The sequence below is a fragment of the Dryobates pubescens genome, chromosome 26, assembly GCF_014839835.1.
Source record: "Dryobates pubescens isolate bDryPub1 chromosome 26, bDryPub1.pri, whole genome shotgun sequence".
In the NCBI taxonomy this organism is placed as follows: Eukaryota; Metazoa; Chordata; class Aves; order Piciformes; family Picidae; genus Dryobates; species Dryobates pubescens.
Window position 1 is genome coordinate 16,892,461 of NC_071637.1, and position 22,587 is coordinate 16,915,047.

Genomic DNA, 22,587 nt, shown 5'->3' on the forward strand with positions numbered 1-22,587 from the left:
ACTGTTCTATGATTCAACCTCCTCAGCATCCATTTCTCTTACACCATTTCCTCCTCCTTTGCCTCCTGTTTCTACCTTCCCAGTAACCCCAGTGGTGTTCCCTGCTGTTTCCCAGACTCCCACTCCTGTCCCTGCCTTTCATCATTTGTTGTTTGGGTGTTTTTTAAGCCATTTTTCCTTCCTTTCCCCTTCCATCCCTGCTCTCTCATGGACATAGTTGAGGAGCTTCTAGAATCTGAGGCTGGAGGACTAACCCATGGGAGGAGAGAAAGGTGTAAATAAAAGCCAAGTGGGCTTCCAGCTGCTGCTGGAGGATTCAAAGCAGAAACAAAGCTCTTCCCCAAGCACTGAAGGCAACGCTCTGGCAGGTCACTATTCCTCAATATTGCTCCTTTGATTAGAGTCTCAGGGCAAGAGCAGATCCAAGGAGCCTGTCATCTTCTCTTCAAAGCCCCTTTCTCTTTGGCAGCAGCTCAAAGCAGCAATGCTTCTCCCGTGGTCTCCTGAGCCTCCAGGACGAACGAGGTCACACACCAGGCTCCAGCAAGCCCTTGCCTACCTAATCAGAGTGCCCCAACTGCCAGCAAGCTGGGGGCACCCAGCCAGCCAACAGGCCCTGGGCAGCCCAGCGCTGGCAGCCACAGCTCTCCAGTCCTCCCTGTCAACCTGGAACATTTCAGGAAGCTCTCAGGAGCTCTTCCACCTCTTGTCCTGCTTGGTTGTTACTGGAGATGAACCCCAGACAGGAATCAAAGCATTAGACATAAACTGGTTTGTTCAAAACGTTGTTTTAAAGCCCAGAGCAGTTCCCCAGCCCAGCACAGCTGCAGGCCACCAGGAGGGTGCAATGAAGAGCCAAGGGGAAGCAGGGGCTTCTTAAACTCAGCTTTGCTTTCAAGGGCCCTGCCAAACCTTGACCTGAGCCAAACTCATCTGGAAAAACTTAGCTGAAATTAAAGACTTGTCTGAGGTTCTTCTACCTGTGTTGAGTATCCTCCCAGAGCTGCCTGACAGCTCTGGGCTCCCCAGCTCAAGAGAGACAGGGAACTGCTGGGGAGAGTCCAGGGGAGGCTGCAGAGATGCTGAGGGGCCTGGAGCAGCTCTGGGAGGAGCAGAGGCTGAGAGCCCTGGGGCTGAGAGCCTGCAGAAGAGCAGCCCCAGAGGGGACCTCAGCAATGCTCAGCAAGAGCTGAAGGAGCTGTGGGGGGCAAGAGGCTGGGGCCAGGCTCTGCTCAGTGGTGCCCAGGGACAGCACAAGGAGCAATGGGCACAGAGTGGCAGCCAGGAGGTTCCATGAGGAGAAAGTTGTTTGGTGTGAGGGAGCAGAGCCCTGGAGCAGGCTGCCCAGAGAGGTTGTGGAGTCTCCTGGTGTGGAGAGCTTCCAACCCCCCCTGGGCACTGTGCTCCTGGGCAGGCTGCTGTGGGAGCCCTGCTGGAGCAGGGCTTGGCCTGGGTGATCCCCAGAGGTGGTTCCCACCCCCCACCCTGGCATTCTCTAACAACATATTTAAAGTTTCAGGGATGATGTTTCTTGTGTGAGCTTATGAAGATCTGGGTTGATCTCTGCCTGTGCAAAGGAGATCATTCATTCTGAAACTCACAGGGGGAAAAACCACCAACCTGCTTTCATTGCCCAGTGTTTGCCTGGGAATAAACCAACCAACAACAAAGGAGCAACAAGGCCAGAAGAAAAAAGGCAATCTCTTACCAGCTGCTAAAAATACCCTTGCTGCCTGTATTGCAGAGACCTCCTCCCCAGCAGACCTCCTTCCAAAGTGCTTCCCCAGTCCCTCTTTGCCCAGCACCCTCATGCACCGCTCACACGGGGAAGCGATGCCATGAGCTGTGTTGGCTTTGATTAGAGCTGCTTCCCAGAGCTCCTGCCACATGTGGATGCAATAAGTGTGCACAGCATTCCAAATGAGCTCCAATTTCATCACTCAGGAAACTACCAGGCAAGCTCAGATACTTGATCACCATGTATATGACCATTAAAAACCACCACTATGTTAAAGGCTGTTAAGATCTCTTAAGTGGATCCTTATGGAACCAAAGGTTTGGTTTCCTTCAAGGCTGTGATTTCCCAACTCTCTTCTTGCCCCATTGCTCTGGTGAGAGCTCACCTGCAGGGCTGTGTCCAGCTCTGGAGCCTTCAGCACAGGAAGGACCTGGAGCTGATGGAGAAAGTCCAGAGGAGGCCAGGAAAATGCTCAGGAGGGTGGAGAATCTCTGCCATAAGGACAAGCTGAGGGAGCTGGGGGTGTGCAGCCTGGGGAAGAGAAGGCTCCAGGCAGACCTCAGAGCAGCTTCACAGTTCCTGAAGGGGGCTACAAGAAAGCTGCAGAGGGACTGCTCCCAAAGGCCTGCAGGGCCAGGGCCAGGGGCAGTGGTCTGAAATGAGAGCAGAGCAGATTGAGATTGGCTGTGAGGAACAAGCTCTGCACCAGGAGGCTGCTGGAACACTGCCCCAGGTTGCCCAGGGAGGGAGCTGAGGCCTCATCCCTCCCTGGGTAACCTGTTCAGTGCTCCACCACTGACACAGTCAAGAGCTTCATCCTAACATCCAATCTAAATCTGCTCTTCTCTCATCTCAAACCATTCATCCTATCACTCCAGGACTTCAGCAAGTCCCTCTGCAGCCACCTTCCAGCCCCCTTCAGGGACCTTTTGAATGCAGAAGCAGCACCCCAAGCAGGAAAGGGGAAGCTCTGAACAGTGATGACTGCACAGCAGGATTGGAGTTTCTGCTCAAACTCACCACCCCTCTTGGTTTCTCACTTGCAGCTTCAGTAAAGAAACAACAAAAGTACAAAGCCCATCTCTGAGAGGTTGGGAGGCCTCTGTGGAAAGGACTCTGGTGTAACCTTGGCACAGGCAACAAATAAAACCCTGAGAAGGGCACCCAAGAGAGGGGCAGTGCCTCTGATCTGAGAGCAGAGGCAGATTATCAGGGCTGTTACCACAGGGAGAAGGAAGAAGAGGAGGAGGGCTGTGGAGCCTGGGGAAAATGGAATGCAGGGTGGGGAAAGGAAACAGACACTGAGCTTTGAGCTAAAGCTGGTTTAGGGTGGAACCATCTGAAAGCCAGGGTGTAGCCAGGGAAGAAGTGTCTGGGCTCAAAGCAACCATTTTCCTTTCCAAACTTGAACATAACCTGACCTAACCCTCTGGAACAGGCACTGCAAGGAGCTCTTCCTCCCAAGACCCCCTAATCACTTGGTTAGCCTGCAGCTGTGGTGATAGGAGAACTGGAATTACTCAGTCAGCACCCTGCAGTGCTCCTGCAGAAGGCAGCCCAGGGACACAGAGACCAGCAGGGTCTGGGCTTGGGCTGGGTTTGCTTTGGGCTGCAGCTTGCAGCCACCTCCATCCACACAGCGAGCTGGGCACCTGGTGCACATGAAGAGAGGTAGGTCCCAGAGAGGGTCTGGAGAATGGCCAGTGGCATCCTGGCCTGTATTAGGAACACTGTGGCCAGCAGGAGCAGGGAGGTCATTGTGCCCCTGGACTCTGCACTGGTTAGGCCACACCTTGAGTACTGTGTCCAGTTCTGGGCCCCTCAGTTTAAGAAGGACATCGAGACCCTTGAAGGTGTCCAGAGAAGGGCAACAAGGCTGGGGAAAGGCCTTGAGCACAGCCCTGTGAGGAGAGGCTGAGGGAGCTGGGGTTGTTTAGGCTGGAGAAGAGGAGGCTCAGAGGTGACCTCATTGCCTTCTACAACTACCTGAAAGGTAATTGTAGACAGGAAGGGGTTGGTCTCTTCTCCCAGGCAACCAGCACCAGAACAAGGGGACACAGTCTCAAGCTGTGCCAGGGGAGGTTTAGACTCGAGGTGAGGAGAAAGTTCTTCACTGAGCGAGTCGTTGGCCCTTGGGATGTGCTGCCCAGGGAGGTGGTGGAGTCACCGTCCCTGGGGGTGTTCAAGGGGAGACTGGACGTGGCACTTGGTGCCATGGTCTAGTCGTGAGGTCTGTTGGGACAGGTTGGACTTGATGATCCTTGGGGTCTCTTCCAACCTTGGTTATACTGTGAGAAACCTGGGCAGCTCTAACCGGAGGAATGCAGGACCCAGGCTCAGCTGATTTTGGAGCTAGGAAAGAATTCTGGGGGTGGCACTGGGGCACAAATCTGTAACCCCTCCAGGTCTGGCTGTGAGAGGAGGCCTGGCACCACCAACTGCCACTGCTGAAGGCATCAAAACAGCTCCCCAATAAAACCAGCATTAAAGCTCCACTGCTGATAGCACCAAGCAGCCTGCACCAGAGATTCCCAAGCCCCATTCTGAGCTCATTCACGCTTCATGGTCTTTATGTCTCCATTAAGAGAACTTTCAGTGCTACCTGCACATCATCCTTTTAATTCCCTTCTTTTAACCACCAGCTCTCCAGGCCAGGTAAATGGATTGATTCCAAAGCATCATGTAAAGCCTGAAGGTGCTGAAGTACCACACAGCTCTCTGAAACACCTGCAGCCTGAACACAAACCCCACTCTCCTTATTTTCCCTCTTCTCATTATGGAAGGTCACTATTCCACTCCTGGGACTGATATGGTCACCAAAAATCACCACAGAAACAAGGGAGACTGCACTGGCTTCTTCCAAGTAATTCAAATAGCAAGGGAAGCTCTGAAGAGCACTGAAAAGGTGAAAGAGCTCCTTGAAGCCCAGCAGCCTGCTGAGAACACTTCTTTTGCAAGGATTAAAGTCCCAGAATCACAGAAGGTTAGAGGTTGGAAGAGACCTGAAAAGATCTTCCAGTCCAAGCCTGCAGCCAGAGCAGGATCACCCAGAGTAGGTCACACAGGAACACATCCAGGTGGGTTGGGAATGTCTCCAGAGACCTCTCTGGGCAGCCTGCTCCAGGCTCTGTCAACCTCACAGGGACAAAGTTTTGCCTTCTGTTCCCCTGGCAGCTCCTCTGCTCCAGCTGGCACCCAGTGCCCCTTGTGCTGTCCTTGGCCATCCCTGAGCAGAGCCTGGCTCCAGCCCTCACAGCTTTATCCCCAGCACTGAGGGCAGCCCTCAGGCTGCTCTGCTGCAGGCTAAAGACCCCCAGCTCCCTCAGCCTTTCAGTGTCCTCTTGTCCAAGCTGAAGAGACTCAGCTCCCTCATCCTGTCCTCAGAAGGGAGATCATCATCCTCTAAAACAACCTCCACAACCAACCTACCTTCACCCAGACCCAGAGACCTCATCTACACAAAATCAAAGTTCAGCTCCACCCAGCTCTTCCTTGCCTCCCTCTGAAGCCTTCTGACATGTCAGCTCCCTAGATAATCCAACTGCTCAGCCTCTCTGCTCGCCAGCAGCTCCTGTCAGCATCATTTGCTCTCTAGAAACCCAGAGAGGAAAAGGGATGGGAAGAGGCTCCTGAGAGCAGCTGCCTCCGGAAGCAGCAGCACAGCTCCCTGCAGCAGACAGAGATCATCCTGACACTGGAAAATGCTGAGCTGAACCTCCCCATGAGGGAGGAGGAAAGCTCTGCATGGCTGAAGATGCTGATGGGAAAATATTAGGAGGAACTTGGAAGTCTGCAGAGTCAGAAGGTCCTGTCCCCCCTCCCCATGCAGGTCACTACTCAGGCTGTATTTAAACCCTGCAGCTCTTCTTCCAGCACACAACAGCTTCACTGCATGGAACCCAGCTGCAGAAGTCCCCAAAGCAGCACAGCCACGGCAGTGACTGCTCTGGAAACAATCACTTACATCTCACAGGCAACTGGCAGAGAAAACCTCACTCACAGCTTCAGGCTGCCAAGGCTCCCAAGACATGTGGGAGTATTTCCTTAGAAATAAATGCCTGAATCACAACTGCTCTGCTTGAACCAACACAGCACTAAACCCATCACTAAATCCTTCACAAGACACCCTCCAACTGACAGAGTTTTCCATTGTATGAAGAGGCAAAAGCATCAACATTCTGCAGCTTTTCCAGTGGAGGTAACTGTCCTCTTTGGCCAGAGCCACTTAAACACCACCCAGCCTGGAGCCCAGGCATCTGGGATGTGTGAGCCTATGAAACCTTCATCCAGAGATGTTAAAGGAACAGCAACTTCTTCAAGTTCAACAAGGCCAAGTCCAATGTCCCACACCTGGGTTGGGACAATCCCAAGCACAAACACAGCCAGGATGGGGAGTAGCTTGAGAGCAGCCTTGAGGAGAAGGCCTTGGGGGTGTCAGTTGGTGACAAACTCCCCAGGAGCCAGCAATGGTCCCTGGCAGCCCAGAGCCAGCTGAGTGCTGAGCTGCATCCAGAGCAGGGAGAGCAGCAGCACAGGGAGGGGATTCTGCCCCTCTGCTCTGCTGGGACCCCTCTGCAGCACTGCCTCCAGTTCTGGGGCCCCCAGCATAAGAGGGACCTGCAGCTGGCCACCAAGATGACCAAAGGGCTGGAGACCCTCCCCTACAAGGACAGGCTGGGAGAGTTGGGGCTGTCCAGCCTGGAGGAGAGAAGGCTCCAGGGAGACCTTAGAGCAGCCTTCCAGTGCCTGCAGGGCTCCAGAGAGCTGGAGAAGAACCTTTTACAAGGGCAGCTGTGACAGGATGAGGGAGAATGGATTGAAGCTTGAGGAGGGCAGATTGAGACTGGAGATGAGGAAGAAATTCTTGACAGTGAGGGTGGGGGGACACTGGCACAGGCTGCCCAGGGAGGCTGTGGCTGCCCCTTCCATGGAGGTGATCAAGGCCAGGCTGGATGAAGCCTCAAGCAGTCTGGGCTGGTGGGAGGTGCCCATGGCAGGGGGGTTAGAACTGGCTGATCTTTAAGGTCCCTTCAACCCAAACCATTCTATGACTGAAAGTGAAGACGCTCAAGGCAGAAGACTTCTGAGCTCTAGCCTGAAAAAAGTCAGAGTAACTCCTAACAAACCCCACTGAGTTTCTTTCAGGCAGCCCAGGAAATTCAAGAATAAAGGGTTAAAAATCAAAGGCAGAGCTGCTGCTTTGGCAAGGCTGTGAAGGAAATTCTTCTTGGCTTGTTTAAAGTCATTCTTTCTAAAGGCCATCTCCAGTTCACTTTGGAGAGCTGCTGCCTGGAGTCCCCGTGGCTCAGTGAGGCCAGCACAGCTATCAGTGCTTCACACCCAGGCTGACATCCTCAACAACCCAAACAGCATGAGGAAGATAAAACCCAACCTGCTTTATGCTAAGCAGGCAACCCAGATCAGGAGATTGAAAGCAGCAGGAAGAGAGGAGATGGTGCTCCTCAGGCTCTGTGCCTGACTGAGAGCACCCTGGAGAAGCCAGGAGCTCAGCACGTCCCCCATCTGGCACCTCGGTGTGCTGGGGGTGCCTTGCAGGCCCTCTCTGATCAGCCTTCCTGGGAGGAAGAGGAGATTCTCCCCATGGCAGAGGCAAAAAATCTCTTGCTCCAGTGGCTGTTTCCATGCTCACAGAATTGTTTTGGTTGGAAGAGACCTTCAGGACCAAGTCCAGCCCTTACCCCAGCACTGCCAGGGTACAGCCCTCAGCACCACATCTCCACAGCTCTGAAACCCCTCCAGGGATGGGGACTCCTCCAGTACCCTGGGCAGCCTGGGCCAGGCCTGGACAACCCTCAAGGGGAAGAAATTGTTCCTCATGTCCAACCTAAACCTCCTCTGGTGCAACTTGAGGCCATCTCCTCTTGTCCTCTCTTTTGTTCCTGGGGAGAAGAGATCAATCCCAACCTGCCTCCTGCCAGGGAGCTGTAGAGAGCCAGGGGGTCTCTCTGTTAGTCCCCCAGTACAGAGGCATTTGAGAAGGGTACCCAAACCCCCCATGCTGAGGGCTTTCAGACTGAATCAGCAGCATCTTAAAATAACCTGAATCGAGCAGAAAAGTGCATGGGCCTCAGAGAACAAAGAGTTCTAGGTAGCTGTTGTCCTCTGAGCCACTTCTGAAGGAACAGTCAACACCCATTTCCTCAGCCAAGGAGCACCTTTTCATCTCAGCCACCAACACCACAGGCAGGGACACTTCTAAATAACTGAAGTGGAATAAAGAGAGCCTTGCAGGAGGATGCCTGGTTTAAAGAATGGAGCCTGATGCTGCTGAATCAGACAGCTTCCAGCTGAAATACATCCTGGATGCTCCTTACACACTGCAGACTCTGCCATTATCTGTGTTCACACAAGAGCATCATTCTCCCTTGTGGATAGGACCTCAGCCTGCAGCAGCCCTCAGCTGCTTCTGAGAAGATTGAGTCTGGAAGGAATTCTTGACAGTGAGGCTGAGGAGACACTGGCACAGGTTGCCCAGGGAGGTTGTGCCTGCCCTCCTCCCCGTGGGTGTTCAGGGCCAGGCTGGATGAGGCCTTGAGCACCCTGTGCTGGTGGCAGGTGTCCCTGCCCATGGCAGGGAGCTGGAACTGGATGAGCTTTAAGATCCCTTCCAACCCAACCCACTCTGGGAGTCCAGGAACGAATCTGGGGCACCAAGGATGAACCTCAGCAGAACCCCAAGCTTGGCAGCCTGGAGAGGGAGCAGGCCACAGGAGGGCTGCTTCTCCGCGCCGGAGATGGGAACCAGCGAGGGGAGCTGCACTCCTGCTGCACTCCTGTTTCACATGTGCTGCACTTCACACCTACCCAGACCCACTCCCCCACCTCCCAGCAGCTCAAGTGACAGAGCTCTTCTGATGGGATGCCACGAAGCAGAGGCTTTTGGGGTGTGAGCAGCACTCCAGGGAACCCAGGCTGCCCGCTGGCTCCGAACAACCCTGACACACGTCCGTGGTAGCAGGAGGGCTTGTCAGCAATCATCTTCTCTCACCTGAGCTTGCATTTTGAGTCCAACTGCCATGGGGGAGATGTTATCAGCAGCCAATCAGAATAACCAGAGGCAAGTTTGCTGCAGCAGGTTAAGTGTAGACCAGCAAAGATCTACAGACACTAGCAGAGAGTTTCCCACTCAGGGAAAACCACATTTGAAGTTCAGTGTGTAAGCAACTTCAACATCCTTTCTTCAGCCCACAAAGGCTCTTCAGACTTTCAGTGCTATTTATATTGCTCTTTTCATCTGCATTTGGCAGCATAAGGGTTTATAATGTCACACACCCTTCCCCTGCCTGCCTTGGGCTCTGGTACGTCATGAAACAAGGCAAACTCACAGCACAGACAAAGCCTTTCAAGTCAGCTTGAGGAAATTTAGTACCACGCTCCCTTCAAGTCCTTAGGAAAAACACCCAACCTTCCATCTCAGGGCATTCCTGGATCTATTAATTGCCAGTGATTAATGAGTGAAGTAAGCCAGTTATCTCCAGACAGAAAAACAACTACTGAAGATTCAAAAAGAAGTCAAGAAAACAAATCATCTTCCTCCCTGGTGATACACCTCAGAAGCAGCCACTCATCTCCAGTTACAAGTAGTCACACATCAGAACACATTTTAAGCCCTAGTAGCACCTCAAAAATCCATTATTCTCCAGAGCTCCCAAACACTTATCTTGCCATGGCCAGCAACAGGCTCTGGAGCTTCTCTTACACATGAGAAAGCGACACCTGAGTATCAGGAAATACTGAAGATGCTATCTCCGAGACTAAATTACACCTGGGGGTGCTGTAATTACATCATCAATCTCCTGGGCAAGGGAAATTCTTCAACCTTGACATCAGTTTGTGCACCTGCTAAAATAAATTCCAACCTTTTCTCTCATTAAGCTCAACCATTCTAATGGTGTTGGTGGGGGGTGATGCAGGTTAAAAAGAAAGGCAGCAGCTTCTCTCACAGGAGGAGCAGCCTGCAGTGCTGTGACACCGAGGGTCTCAGCAGGGAGGGGATGGTGCATCCCTAATAAACGTTGGGTTTATCTGGGGTAGCTAAACAGGGAGCAGACACTTTCACAGACACATGCTGACAGCTGTGAGCCACCCCCACAGCCTGAGCAAACACAGGATCCCAGTATGCCCCGGGAGAGCAGTGCGCAGCGGCAGATGCCCCTCCATCCCTGGCACCGTTGCGGGTCGGGTTGTCTGGGGGCTCTGAACAACTTCTTCTAGCTGCAGATGCCCCTGCTGTCTGCAGGGGGGTGGACTGGGTGACCTTGAAAGGTCCCTTCCCACCCAAAGCGGTCTGGGATTCCACATCTAAGACAAACTCAAGTGAAGCCCACAGCGCTTGGCTCTCGGCTTGCCGGCAGCGCAGGCTGCTGCCTTCTTCAGTTCCCAGCCAGCTGCTGCGTTTCAGAGCCTGGTAAGATCACACCAACCACACATCTGATTAACTCAAGTCCTCATTAACTGCAGCCAAGAAAATGGGGGGGGGGAACCAAAGCACAACAACTTACTTGGGTCTCTGCCGTAGGGCCACCCTGAGGCAGGTAAGAAGGATGGCACTGGCGATGCCCTGCTGTCCTCCTCCACTTGCTGAGTGATGTGCCTCACAGTCTCCTTGTTCTTCCTGTTCTTCCTGCGCCCCGTGGGCTGCCAGCCATCCCCCCCTCCTTGCTCCGAGAACCCAGTCTGTATTGCACTATCCTTGGCAGAATGCAGCTCCCCCCCCCCGTAATGGGAGGGGGAAACCTGCTCCTCTTTGATCCGTAAGGACCCATAGCCCGCGTCGCCGGGCCAGAGGGACTGGGACGGCACGTCCTCGTGGCTGTCCGCTTTGGGCTCCGGCTCCTCCTTGCCGTAGCTGCTGCCGCCCTCGTGGCAGCTGGCGATGGCCGAGTCTCCAGAGGAGTTTGCCGGGCTGGTTCTCCGAGCCAGCCAGGGGGATATGCTCCTGCCGGCCACCACCGCCGAGATCAGCGCGTCGGCGCTGCTGCTGGAGGGGGCTCCCAGCTCGTAGTCGCCCAGCTCGTCCGCGGCGTCCGACTTGATGCTGATGTCCAGGGCGGCCTTGATGAAGCTGTGGCAGGCCTGGACGATGTCCGTCATCTGCAGGTAGCTGGCGGCAGACATCACCTCGATGACGTTCCTGCTGGTCAGCGCCAGGTGCGCCGAGTACATGAAGTCGATGATGGCTTTGAAGCCCTGCGCCGTGACGATGTCCAGGTGGGTGACGGTGGCCTGCTCGGAGCTCTTCTGCACCTGGCAGTAGAGGGTCTTGAAGTAGCGACTGCTGCCCAGGAGGACGTTCTTGTGGGCTTTGAAGATCTTGCCCTCGACGACGATGCAGACGTCGCAGAGGATGCCGTGCTGCCGCTGCTCGTTCAGCTCCCGCAGCAGCTGCCGGTAGTGCGACGCTATCTCCATCTCCTCCTTCCGGTTGTTCATCGGGGAGCCTTTGTGTTTCCTCTTCCACAGGTCCTGCGTGGGGAAGCAAACCACAGCGTCAGGGAGCCCCCAGAGCGCTCCCCAAGGGCTGGGAGAAGCTCCAGCTGTGCCAGGCTGAGTGGGCAGGAAGGCACCAGGGGAAGGCCAAGTGCCCTCGTGGCCAGCGGCATCCTGGGGAGCAAGAAGAGCCTGGCCAGCAGGTCAAGGGAGGCTCTCCTCCCCTTCTACTCTGCCCAGGTGAGACCACACCTGGAATACTGTGACCAGTTTGGGGCTCCTCAATTTACAAAGACAGGGATCTGCTGGAGAGAGTCCAACAGAGAGCTGTGAGGATGATGAAGGGACTTGGACACCTCTGCTAAGAGGAAAGCCTGAGAGCCCTGGGGCTGTTCAGTCTGGAGAAGAGAAGGCTGAGAGGGGATCTGATCAATATCTGTAAGTATCTGAGGGGTGGTGTCAGGAGGAGGGTGCCAGGCTCTTTGGTGGTGCCCAGCAACAGGGTAAGGAACAATGGGTACAAACTAGAGCCCAGGAGGTTCCACCTCAACATGAGGAGAAAGTTGTTTGGTGTGAAGGTGCTGGAGCCCTGCAGCAGGCTGCCCAGAGAGGTTGTGGAGTCTCCTTCTCTGGAGCCTTTCAAAACCCACCTGGATGCCTTCCTGAGTGACCTGCCCTGGGTGAATGACCTCCAGAGATCACTCCCAGCCCCTTCCATTCTAGGATTCCAAGTGCCAGCTTCACCTGGGAAGATTCCCACGAGTACAACCGCTGCCTAGGAAGGCCACGTGCAGGTCACCCAAGGCAGCTTCTTTTTCACCAGACTTCCAATAATGTCCATCAGAAGGGGCTAGATTCAAAGCTCCAACCCTCCAGGGGCTCCCCAGCATCCCAGAGAACCTTCACATTGCTACAGCCTCCTAGGAACAACCTGGTTTAAGTCAGCAGCTGCCGGTGTGCAGCGTTTGGGGCGGGGGAAGCTGGGGTTTCAAACCACTCTGACCCAGACAAACTGTGGGAAGAGCACTTTGCAACCCCACTGCCCCAAGGGAACAAGCACCATGTGCAGCAGGCTGAAGAGCTGAGGTCCTCCAACAGCAGAAGCCAACTGCAACCAGCTGTTCCCCTTGCCAGACTGCTGGTGAGGGGCTCGAAATGCTGCTTGCAAGTCGGGAGAGCAATAGGCAAATCCAAGCCCCAGGGATGATCAAATTATGAAGTCCCCACCCAAACTGAACTGGCAAGAGAGGAGGATGATGAAATTGAGGTCATTTGAAGCTGAACTACTTATGAGCACAACCCACAACTCTGGCAAGTCAGAGAATGGTTTGGTAGGTTGGAAGTTCCTCTGTACCAGGGTGCTGAGACACTGGCACAGGCTGCCCAGGGAGGCTGTGGATGCCTCCTCCCTGGGGGTGTTCAAGGCCTGGCTGGATGAGGCCTTCAGCAACCAAGTCTAGCTGAGAGGCTGGGCCATGGCAGGGGGGTGGAGTAGATGATCTCTGAGGCCCCTTCCAACCTAAGCCATTCTAGGATTCTATGATCATCCACACATTCTGCCTCTCAAGTGAGACAGCTTCAAGCTCCCCACGCCCCAGGTGTTAAGGATGGATGCAGGAAGCACCAGAACTGCCTTCATGAAGCACTCTCCACCACACCACACCTCAGCAGTCACTACCTTTGCAACTCCTTACTTGCCTTTGCTGCCAGGGCTTTGCAAATCCCTGGGCATTCATCCCTGCCACTTCCACCTAGCTTACTCCACCGGCTTGGAACTCCCTATCAAGGTCTCTCTGCCATGTCACTGTGGTGTAATGGCCCAAATGACTAAGGGCAGCAAGCTGCCACACGACCTGGAGGATGTCTTACTTCTTTCCCTCAAAAACTTGAGTTAGCTCCAACAGAACTTCCAGCTGTAAACCAGAGCTGTGGGTCCCCATGCTGGGTTAATGCCTGGTCTGGATGAGCTTCAAGGTCTTTTCCAACCTCCATGATTCTGTATGTCAACATACAGCTGTGACATTGCTCTCTGCTGATGAGACCAGCTTCCCAGTGCTACCGTGGGCAGGCTCACACATCACAACCCTGGACTGAAGCTACAGCTGGCTGCTGCTGGAAGCAAACATCACTCTATTCCTGAGGTCCCCTGGCTTCCAAGCCCACATGGCTAAGCACGAGCACTCTCAGAGAGGAGGCTGATGTGAGCCTGAAGCAATTTCCTCACATACATGCAGTGCAAACACAGATTCAGTCCCATCTGTTCAAGTCTGCTCACAGCAGTGGGCAGCCCTAGGACAGCCATGAGTAAGGAATGAGACATGCAAGTGGGTTTCTCTTCTCCTAGTTCATGCTATTATTATCATCCACAGGAGCAAAACAGCTAAGGTTCAGCCAACACCACTGGGTAGGAAACAACCTCTCTGCTCACAGAACATAGGGCACACAGGGATCTTTCTTCTGCAGAGCCAACTGATCAGTCAGAAGTTCAAGTTATGCAAGACTGACTCCATGAGCTTCTGCAGGGCTCTCTTCAGCAGTGTCAGAAACGCTGGTTTGTGAGACCAGCTGGTTCCTGATCATTGAGCAGCATTTGCTTCCCTCCAGAGAGGAAGGACCACCTTCCTGTGCCACCAGCAGGCTGAGCTGAGGCTCTGCTAGCTCAGACACACGTGGCTTCTCCACAGAGCCAAGCAGAGCACACACCATGCAGCCAATCTTTCCTGTGTGTCGGAACTGGAAGAGGTCAGTAAGAGCGCAGCCCTGCGCTGCCTGAGCAATGCTGCCACTGGCACCTGCCCCAGGCCTCCACCAAACTCACACAGAAGGCATCTTCAGCTCAAAAATTAAACTAGAAGGCAAATCAAGAATCAGTCAGAAAGAAAAAGAAATAATTCAATGTTGCCAATGTGTTTGGCCTGAAAAGATTGTGAAGGAAGCAGCCAGCACAGCAGCTCTGCAGCCCAGGCTCTGAAGGTGGCTGCCACCACTTCCCAACATCTTCATCTCTCAGAGAGCCACCTCCTAAGGCAGATGACAGCTCAGTTTTGTCTTCACTCCAGAAGCCACTGCAGCATCTACTTTTAGGAGCTGAAGAGTCAGCATGGCCCCCTCAGGACATGTGAATTGCCACACCGGATCAAGCCAGTCGTCCATCACCAATCCTGCCTCCAACAGCTGCCACATCCACGGCACTCAGGGCAAGATGCAGGGAAACCTCACAGCAAACAATGGTGAGGCCAGCAGAAGGCTTCAGATGTGCCCTTTCCTTCAGCTGTTCCTTGGCTGTGAGGCTGCTGGAGCCCTGGAGCAGGCTGCCTGGAGAGGTTGTGGAGTCTCCTTCTCTGGAGGCATCCAAAACCTGCCTGGATGTGCTGCTGTGTGACCTGCTCTGGGTGATCCTGCTCTGGATCTTTCGAGGTCCCTTCCACCCCCTCACATTCTGTGACTGTGGTCAAAAATCCATACTCCAAGCCAGTTCCCTGCAATTGCTCAGGGGCAGGGTGGGGAACCCCAACCAAAGCCAATCCAAAAATACCTCCTGCAAAGGTCATTTTCTCCTCCTCAGCTTCACCCAGAGAAGGATGAAGAGCATCTGTCAAGGTCTTCACCCCACAACAGCCTTTCCTCCTGAGTATTTTTCACTGATTCCCTGAGATTTGGTTTCTCTACTGCCTCAAGAATGTATTCAGCATGGTTAGGTGGGTTGGATGCCCCCTCACTGTCAGAACAATCTGCTTTAGACTCACCTTGTCCTTTGTGTAAGATGTTTAGGGCAGAAAGCCCAAGGAAAATCTGTCTTTTGCCACCTTTGGGTTAGGCTGCACCAGCCTGGGGTTCAGGCACTGACTGATCTGCTGCTTCTCAAGGGTGAAGCACTTGGGAGCCTCTTTAGGAAACAGCTTTTCTCTGGCTTGATTTCCTATCAAGGGATTTTTACTGAATGCACACAGACAAAAATATCTCTGTGAGGTTCCTCCCTGGCCTCCCTCCCACCCACCAAGCTCCTGACAGAAGATACCCTGCAGGCAAGCCTTGGATGAAGAGAAGTTTGTCCTTACACTAAGATCCTGCAGTCCCTGTGTCTTACTTGCCCACATCTGCAAGGACACTGGGGACAAGAGCAGAGGATGGGTAGGAACACTTTGGACAAGAAGGCAGAAAATCCCTGAGAGTCTAAAATAGGATCAGTGTAAGACAACAAGTGGCAAAGAATGGAATCACAGCATGGCTTGGGTGGAAGGGACCTCTCAAGGCCATCTTCTTCAACCCCCCTGCACTCAGCAGGGATCTGCACCTAGAGCAGGCTGCTCACAGCCCCAACCAACCTGACCTGCATGGTTCCATCTCCCATGTGTCTGAGCAACCTGGGCCAGGCTCCCACCAGCTTCAACCATTTCTCCCTTCCCTCCAGTATGAATCTCCCTCTGAGGTCAAACCATCCCCCTCTGTCCTGTCCCAACAGGCCCTGCTCAAAAGTCTGTCCCCAGCTTTCTGATGGATCCCATTCTTTCCATGCTGGTTTGTGGCCTGATCTTTGGGTTCCCTCTCCCCTTTTCCTGGTAGTGCTCATCTCCACTTCCAGATTCACAGAGTGGTTTGGGTTGGAAGGGACCCTAAAGAATCACAGGATGGGAGGGGCTGGAAGGGATCTCTGGTCATCCAGTCCAACCCCCCTGCCAAGGCAGGGTCACCTGGAGAAGGTCACAGAGGAACACATCCAGGCAGGGTTTGAGAAGTTGCAGAAGTGTTTCTTCAGACAAGCAGCACCCTTCCAACTTCCATGAGAGTGCTGGGAAAGGAGGAACAGACTCTGGAGAGCCTTTTGGAAACAGACCTTGAAGATCAATGATCTGGGGTTTGTTTTGTTTCATCTTGGGTCTTTTTGGAAGGCTGAAAGACTTCAAAGTTGAGCACCCACTAAAATCCCTCTGATGACAGCACATGGCCAGGAGACAGCTCTCCAAGGAACCAATGGAGCCTGAAAGCTCCTCTGTAGGTTTTCCACAGCATAGCTCACAGCAGAGCAGCCTTCTCCAGCACTCATTCCCAGTCAGGGCAGCCACTCAACTCCATTGCTCCTCCACAACCAGCTCCCAGAAACCTGCCCCTGGACACCCCACACTGGCATGTTCCCAGCAGAAAGAGCAAACCATGAGCAGATTGCTAATCACTGTCCTGCAAACTCTGGCAGGATGCAGCCCAGCTTTTATGCTCTTCAGGCTACCCAAACCTGGCTTTAAAGCAAACATTTCTGCTTTATGGAATCTTTAACCCTAGCTGGAACAAAGCTGCTTCTGCACATAGCACCCCTGAGCACCGTTGGGTTTGTGCTATCAGAACATGCAAGTATCACCTGAACAAGGCATCAGGCTCATCCAGGCTGGAAAAGATCTTCCAAGTCATAGAATCCAACCCTTACCCCAGCACTGCCAGGGCACCACCAACCCATGGCCCTCAGCACCACAGCTCTGAAACCCCTCCAGGGATGGGGACTGCACCACTGCCCTGGGCAGCCTGGGGCAGCCCTTGACAGCCCTCAAGGGCAGGAAATCCAATCTGAACCTCCCCTGGGGCACCTTGAGGCCATTTCCTCTTGTCATCTCTCTTGTTCCTTGGGAGCAGAGCCCAAGCCCCACCTGGCTCCAGCCTACTTTCAGGGAGCTGCAGAGATCCAGAAGGTCTCCCCCCAGCCTCCTCTTCCCCAGGCTCAACACCCCCCCAGCTCCCTCAGCTGCTCCTCTCCATCCCTGTTCTCCAGACCCTTCCCCAGCTTCCCTGCCCTTCCCTGGACCTGCCCCAGTCCCCCACTGTGCTTCTTGGAGTGAGGGACCCAAAACTGAACATAGGATTTGAGATGTGGCCTCCCCAGTGCCCAGTACAGAGGCACAATCCCTGCCCTGCTGGCCACAGCATTGATGACCCAGGCCAGGATGCTGGAGGCCTTCTTGGCCACCTGGGCACAGCCTGGTTCACATGATGCCATGAACAGGATTTCCACCTAGTGCTGGGAAGGTTTTAAGGAGGAAGCAGTAACCCTCACAAAGCCAAGCTCTCAGCACACATCCCCAGGACTCCTGACCAACATCTTCACACCAGACACATCCTGGGCTACAACTCTGCTGCCTCTCCAGCCCCACCAAGCTCAATCCTGACAAAAACCCCCAAGAAGGAATGGAGCACACAGAGGAAAGCCTCTGCAGCCCAGCCCCTGGGGAAGCAGTGGGGACAAAAATAAACTCCACAGTGATGGAAAACAGGAAAAGAAAAGGACTGGAGGGGTCTGGGGGGGGAGGGGGTTGCTGTTTGTTTAGTTTTTTGGCTCTCTCAGGATACAAGCAAAGCAAAAATGTCAATTACATGACACTGAGCCTGGTAGAATTTTCTTCTCTTCAGACTGAAGGACACAAGTCAGAGAGTACCAAAATACTCACTCAGTGCACTCCTCCAGCAGGCACTCTCTGCTCCCCAGGGAGAACTTGCCAACTGGAATTTAACCAAAAATGTGTTGTTTCCTCCTCCCCTCCTCTGCCTTCAGAGGAAAGTAAAAACAGATTAAGGAAGAAGTCAAACTCCCTCCAATGGCTCATTGTACAGAAACCCAACACACACCCCCCACTCCTCTGCTTCCCCTGTGTCCTGGCCCTGTCTCCACTCCCAGGGCATTCCAACATTTTTTGAATTCCTCCGCAAAGCTGCTCTCAGAGGTGAGGTTGGGCTTGGAGTGCCTCCTGCACAGGACCTGGGGGCTGAGAGGTTCACTTGCACACCCCTGAGGAGCAGAGGAACCAAGAGGGTTCCTCCCATCCCTGTGCTGAAAGGAAGCAACAAACATCCCCAGTGTGACCTCAGCTACTGAGGAGGGCACCCAGGCTGCCCCAAAATGAAAGCAAAAGCAGCAGCCTCAGAGTATTTAGGGATGTGAAGCCCCTGCTCATGAGCTTTACAAGCACAAGCCTCCTGAAGTGTACCTGAGGAAGAAATCCATGCCACAGAATCCTACAATGGGTTGGAAAGGACCTCCAAAGGTCAACCCCCTGCCCTCAGCAGGGACATCCTCCCCTGCAGCAGCTTGCTCACAGCCTTCTCCAGCCTCACCTTGCACAGCTCCAGCCATGGGGCCTCAGCTCCCTCCCTGGGCAACCTGCTGCAGTGTTCCAGCAGCCTCCTGGGGCACAACTTCTTCCTCCCCTCCAATCTCAATCTGCTCTCATCTCAAACCAGGTTGAAATTCCCTCCTCTGTAACTTCCAAAGAGGTTCCCCAGGGATGTGGTTGATGGCCTCAGAGACATTCAAGACCTGTGTGTCACCATTCACAGAATGGTTTGGCTTGGAAGGGACCTTAAAGAGCAACCCCCCTGCCCTGGGCAGGGACAGCAGGATAGACTTAGTCAGGAAACACAGCACACTTAGAGCCCAACCATCAGCTTACAATTGCTTCTACCATGAAAATGCAGAAATCCAAAGGGACCTGGGAACTAAAAAGGGTCAATTCCAGCAAGAAGAATAAGGACATGCAAAACACTACACACTTCTAGTCACTCACATCATCAGAGCTTTGTTTCCACAATCCAAACACAAACCACAAGCAGAATCCAGCTCCACCAAGCAGAACATAAACTAACAAGGAGCTGTTGCTGAACATTTCACTCCACTCCAGAGCTTTAAACCAGCAACTTGGCTTTGACCTGTGAGCTCTCAAACCACCCCCATGAAGCTGTGGGGCCAGCTACAGTGTGCAGAAGCTGGGCACTACAACAGTGCAACCAAAAGGGAGGCATTCAGAGGGTACCTCAGAACAATCCATTTCTTAACCTGCACTGACAGCACATGGAGAGCTCCCAGAGAAAAGCAGGCCTGGAAATGAAAGCTAAGGGAAAGCTGTCAGCCTTCAGGCTGTGGAAGGAGGGCAGGCAGCAATTACAAACTAGAGACTGGAAAGCTAAAAATAGATGGGGGAAAAAATAACACAAACAAAACCAAAGCCCCAAACAATAAGGAATACAGATCACAGAATCTCAGAATGGTTTGTGTTGGAAGGGACCTTAAAGACCATCGAGTTCCAACCCTCCTGCCGTGGGCAGGGACACCTCCAGGTTGCTCAAGGAGGCAGCCACAGCCTCCCTGGGCAACCTGTTCCAGTGTCTCCCCACCCTCATGGGGAAGAGTTTCTTCCTGATGCCTAACCTCACTCCAGCTGCTTGCAGCTTTGAAGCCATCACCCCTTGTCCTGGACTCCATACAGGAAGGCCCTTTTCAGCTCTCCTCTAGTTGCACCTTTTGCTGCAGCATTCAGAGATTCATAGAATGGGTTTGGGGTGGAAGGGACCTTCAAAATCATCTAGTTCAAATCTCCTGCCATGGGCAGGGACACCTCCCACCAGCCCAGGTTGCTCAAAGGCCTCTTTCAACCTGGCCTTGGACACCTCCAGGGAGGGGACAGCCACAGCCTCCCTGGGCAACCTGTGCCAGCACCTCACCACCCTCCCTGGAATGAGTTTCCTCCTAATGCCTAACATCAATCCAGCTTCCTGCAGTCTGAAGCCACCACCCCTTGTCCTGTCACCCCATACCCAAAGTCCCTTTTCAGCTGCCTGCAGCTGCCAGTCTTGCTGTAGAACAAGCCCCTTCTCAGCCCTCCTCGAGCTGCCATCTCTGCTGTAGCAGCCTTCCGCAACGAGCAGCCAAGAGCTTTTCACTGGGCTTGCAGGAGAAAAACACCAACTTCCAGTTAAAAATGACAACAACAAAAAAGCTCCAAGACCAAGCCTGCTTACCAGTAGCAAACTGGGTTCCAGGTCTAGCGTTCCTCCCACAGCAGCTGAGGACATCAACAGCCCTAGGGCAGCACAGGTAGTGCGGTGCCTGCGACCTTCCGACAGCGCCGCGCTGAGCTCTTGGAGGGGAACGGCAGAGCTGTGGCACAGAACACAAACAGGAGGTGTGAGCCTTGCACTACCAAATCCCTGAGCAACTGGGGTGCATTTGGAGGAGTTTTCCCTCCCAGCTCACTGTGTAAAAAACCTCTGCTTATGAGCTCCTGATCCCCAGCAAAGGTTAACTCGAGGCCCATCAGCGAGCTGCAGGTGATTAAAGCCTGGTTATGCTTTTTGGTAAGGGAAGAAATGAGTTACTTAAAGCATGGGAAAAAGGAAGGGAAAAAAAAGTCTAATTTTAGCTACTAAAACTTCAATCAGATCCTTCAAACAACAGTGTTTCCTGTTTGGGAGCTTTTCAAAACATTCTCACTTTAATGGCTTTTTGAAGAGAGGTTTGTGGCCTGAAGGGCACTAAGTCACCTCACCTGACCTACCAGACACCAGGGGTGAGCAGCTACCAACACAGCTCCTGGGGAGAAGCAAGCCTGCAAGGGAATCTGGAAGGGAATTTCCCCTTCAAAGTGTTTAATGCACACTTGCATTTGAGGTTAAAAGACTAAACAATCCAAGGATTGTGAGAACTCTGTGAAATGCACAATCAGAGAATCACTTAGGCTGGAAAAGACCTTTGAGGTTATCAAGTCCAAGCCTTGACCCAGCACTGCCAGGGCACCACCAAACCACGGCCCTCAGCACCACAGCTTTGAAACCTTTCCAGGGATGGGGACTCCACCACTGCCCTGGGCAGCCTGGGCCAGGCCTTGACAGCCCTCAAGAGGAAGAAATTGTTCCTCATGGCCAACCTAAACCTCCCCAGGGCAACTTGAGGCCATTTCCTCTTGTCCTGTCCCTTGGGAGAAGAGCCCAAGCCCCACCTGGCTCCAGTCTCCTCTCAGGGAGCTGCAGAGAGCCAGAAGGTCTCCCCTCAGCCTCCTTTTCTCCAGGCTGAACTCCCCCAGCTCTCTCAGCTGCTCCTCACAAGACCTGTGCTCTAGACCTTCCAGCAGCTTTGTTGTCCCTCTGGACACACTGCAGCCCCTTGTGTATCTCTAAGCACTTAGGCAAAGTAGAAGAGAGAAATGTTTGACACTGAGGGTGGGGAGAGCCTGGCCCACGGCTGCCCAGAGAGCTGGGAGCTGCCCCATGCCTGGCACCACTGCAGCTCAGGTTGTTTGGGGCTCTGAGCAACCTGCTGTGGTTGGGGATGTCCCTGGGGACTGCAGGGGCTTGGACTGGGTGACCTTGCAAGGTCCTTTCCCACCCAAACCACTCTATGATTTCTCTGCATTTCAGCCTTCTACAGCACCCAGCTCAGCTCTCTTAATTAACTATCAATCAATAGCTCTGATTGGAAGACTGACCTTCTGTAGTAACAGATTGAGAAAGAAACCATCAGAAGACAGAAGTGAGGGGAGCTTTTCCAGCACAGCCTGATGTCATTGCACATGCTGAAGGAACTCAGCTAACAAACACATGAAGTCATCAGGAAAATCCAAACATTCTGATGGCAACAAGCAGAACTGTGAGAACCCTGCAAACAAACCTGACCCACTTGAAGCAAATCCCACAGACTCTGTTGTCTGATTTCTATTTCAAGAGTGCCAAGTCTTTGCCTTTCCCTGCTTCTGATTGCTTCTCCATAGCAATTGTTTTGGCTAGCTCCTTTTATTCCTCTTGGTTAGACAGTTAAAATGGGGGAGGGAGGGAGGCAGATAGGCACAGACCCACGGGAAAGCACTCCATTAGCAGAGTGCACAATACATCTCTTCACTCCAGAGCTGGGGCTGGTGCTGCTCAGACTCATTTACACCTGTCCCTGAGTCACACCACAGCCACAGCAGTGAGAATGGTGAAGCTGAGCCACTGCTCTGACTGCCCTGCGTTTCTTACTCCTTGCTTTAAGCTCTGCACCTGTTTCCCTCCTCTAATGGCAGAGATGAGAGCCAAGTGACCATGATTAATGGAGGCAGCCCTACCACAAGGTAGGAAGCAGGAGAACAGCCAGAGGGATTTCTTCAGCTTCTGCTGCTGGGTAAAATGTCTCCAGGAGCCCTTCTTACCCATGCTGAGGCAGATTCTACACACAACTGTGAGCTCTCAGGACAATGTCATCTCCAGCTCCTCCTCCCCTTCCCACACTGCAAAAGCACCTTCAAATGCTGAGCACTCACCAATGTTTGAGGATGCTTCCTGTCAGCAAAAAGAAGAGTCAGGATGTTTCAGGGCTGGATGCTGCATGACTTAAGGAAGAGAGGAGGAAGGTCTCTGGTAACAAGCTCCAAAAGGATCATCAGGTGTCCTGCATGGGAGAAGGGAAGGAACAGGAGGCAAAAATTAGAAAGCTACATTTTCACTGAATGCAAAACCCTTCAGTGTCAGCAGCACCACAAAAGGACTGCTCATTTACAGCACTGTTTGTCACTTCCAACCAGAACTACTCCAACAGGCTTCTAGAACTGAGCAGACAGAACTTGCTAAACACTTAGCACAGAGACACCATCAAAAGACCTTTCCTGAGACCA

General features: G+C 53.3%; 1 protein-coding gene across 2 annotated transcripts in view; it reads right to left on the bottom strand.

Annotated features, from left to right (window-relative positions):
* ZBTB46 (zinc finger and BTB domain containing 46) overlaps positions 1 to 22,587 on the bottom strand; it is a 54,763-nt gene that overhangs the window by 24,571 nt on the left and 7,605 nt on the right. For both annotated transcript variants that reach the window (XM_054173630.1, XM_009901766.2), the window contains 3 exons: positions 22,237 to 22,364; positions 19,964 to 20,102; positions 10,261 to 11,224 (listed from right to left, as the gene is read on the bottom strand). In XM_054173630.1, coding sequence (XP_054029605.1) covers positions 10,261 to 11,224; positions 19,964 to 20,017 — 1,018 coding nt within the window. In that variant the 5' untranslated portion in view covers positions 20,018 to 20,102; positions 22,237 to 22,364. The remainder of the gene's footprint in view (positions 1 to 10,260; positions 11,225 to 19,963; positions 20,103 to 22,236; positions 22,365 to 22,587) is intronic.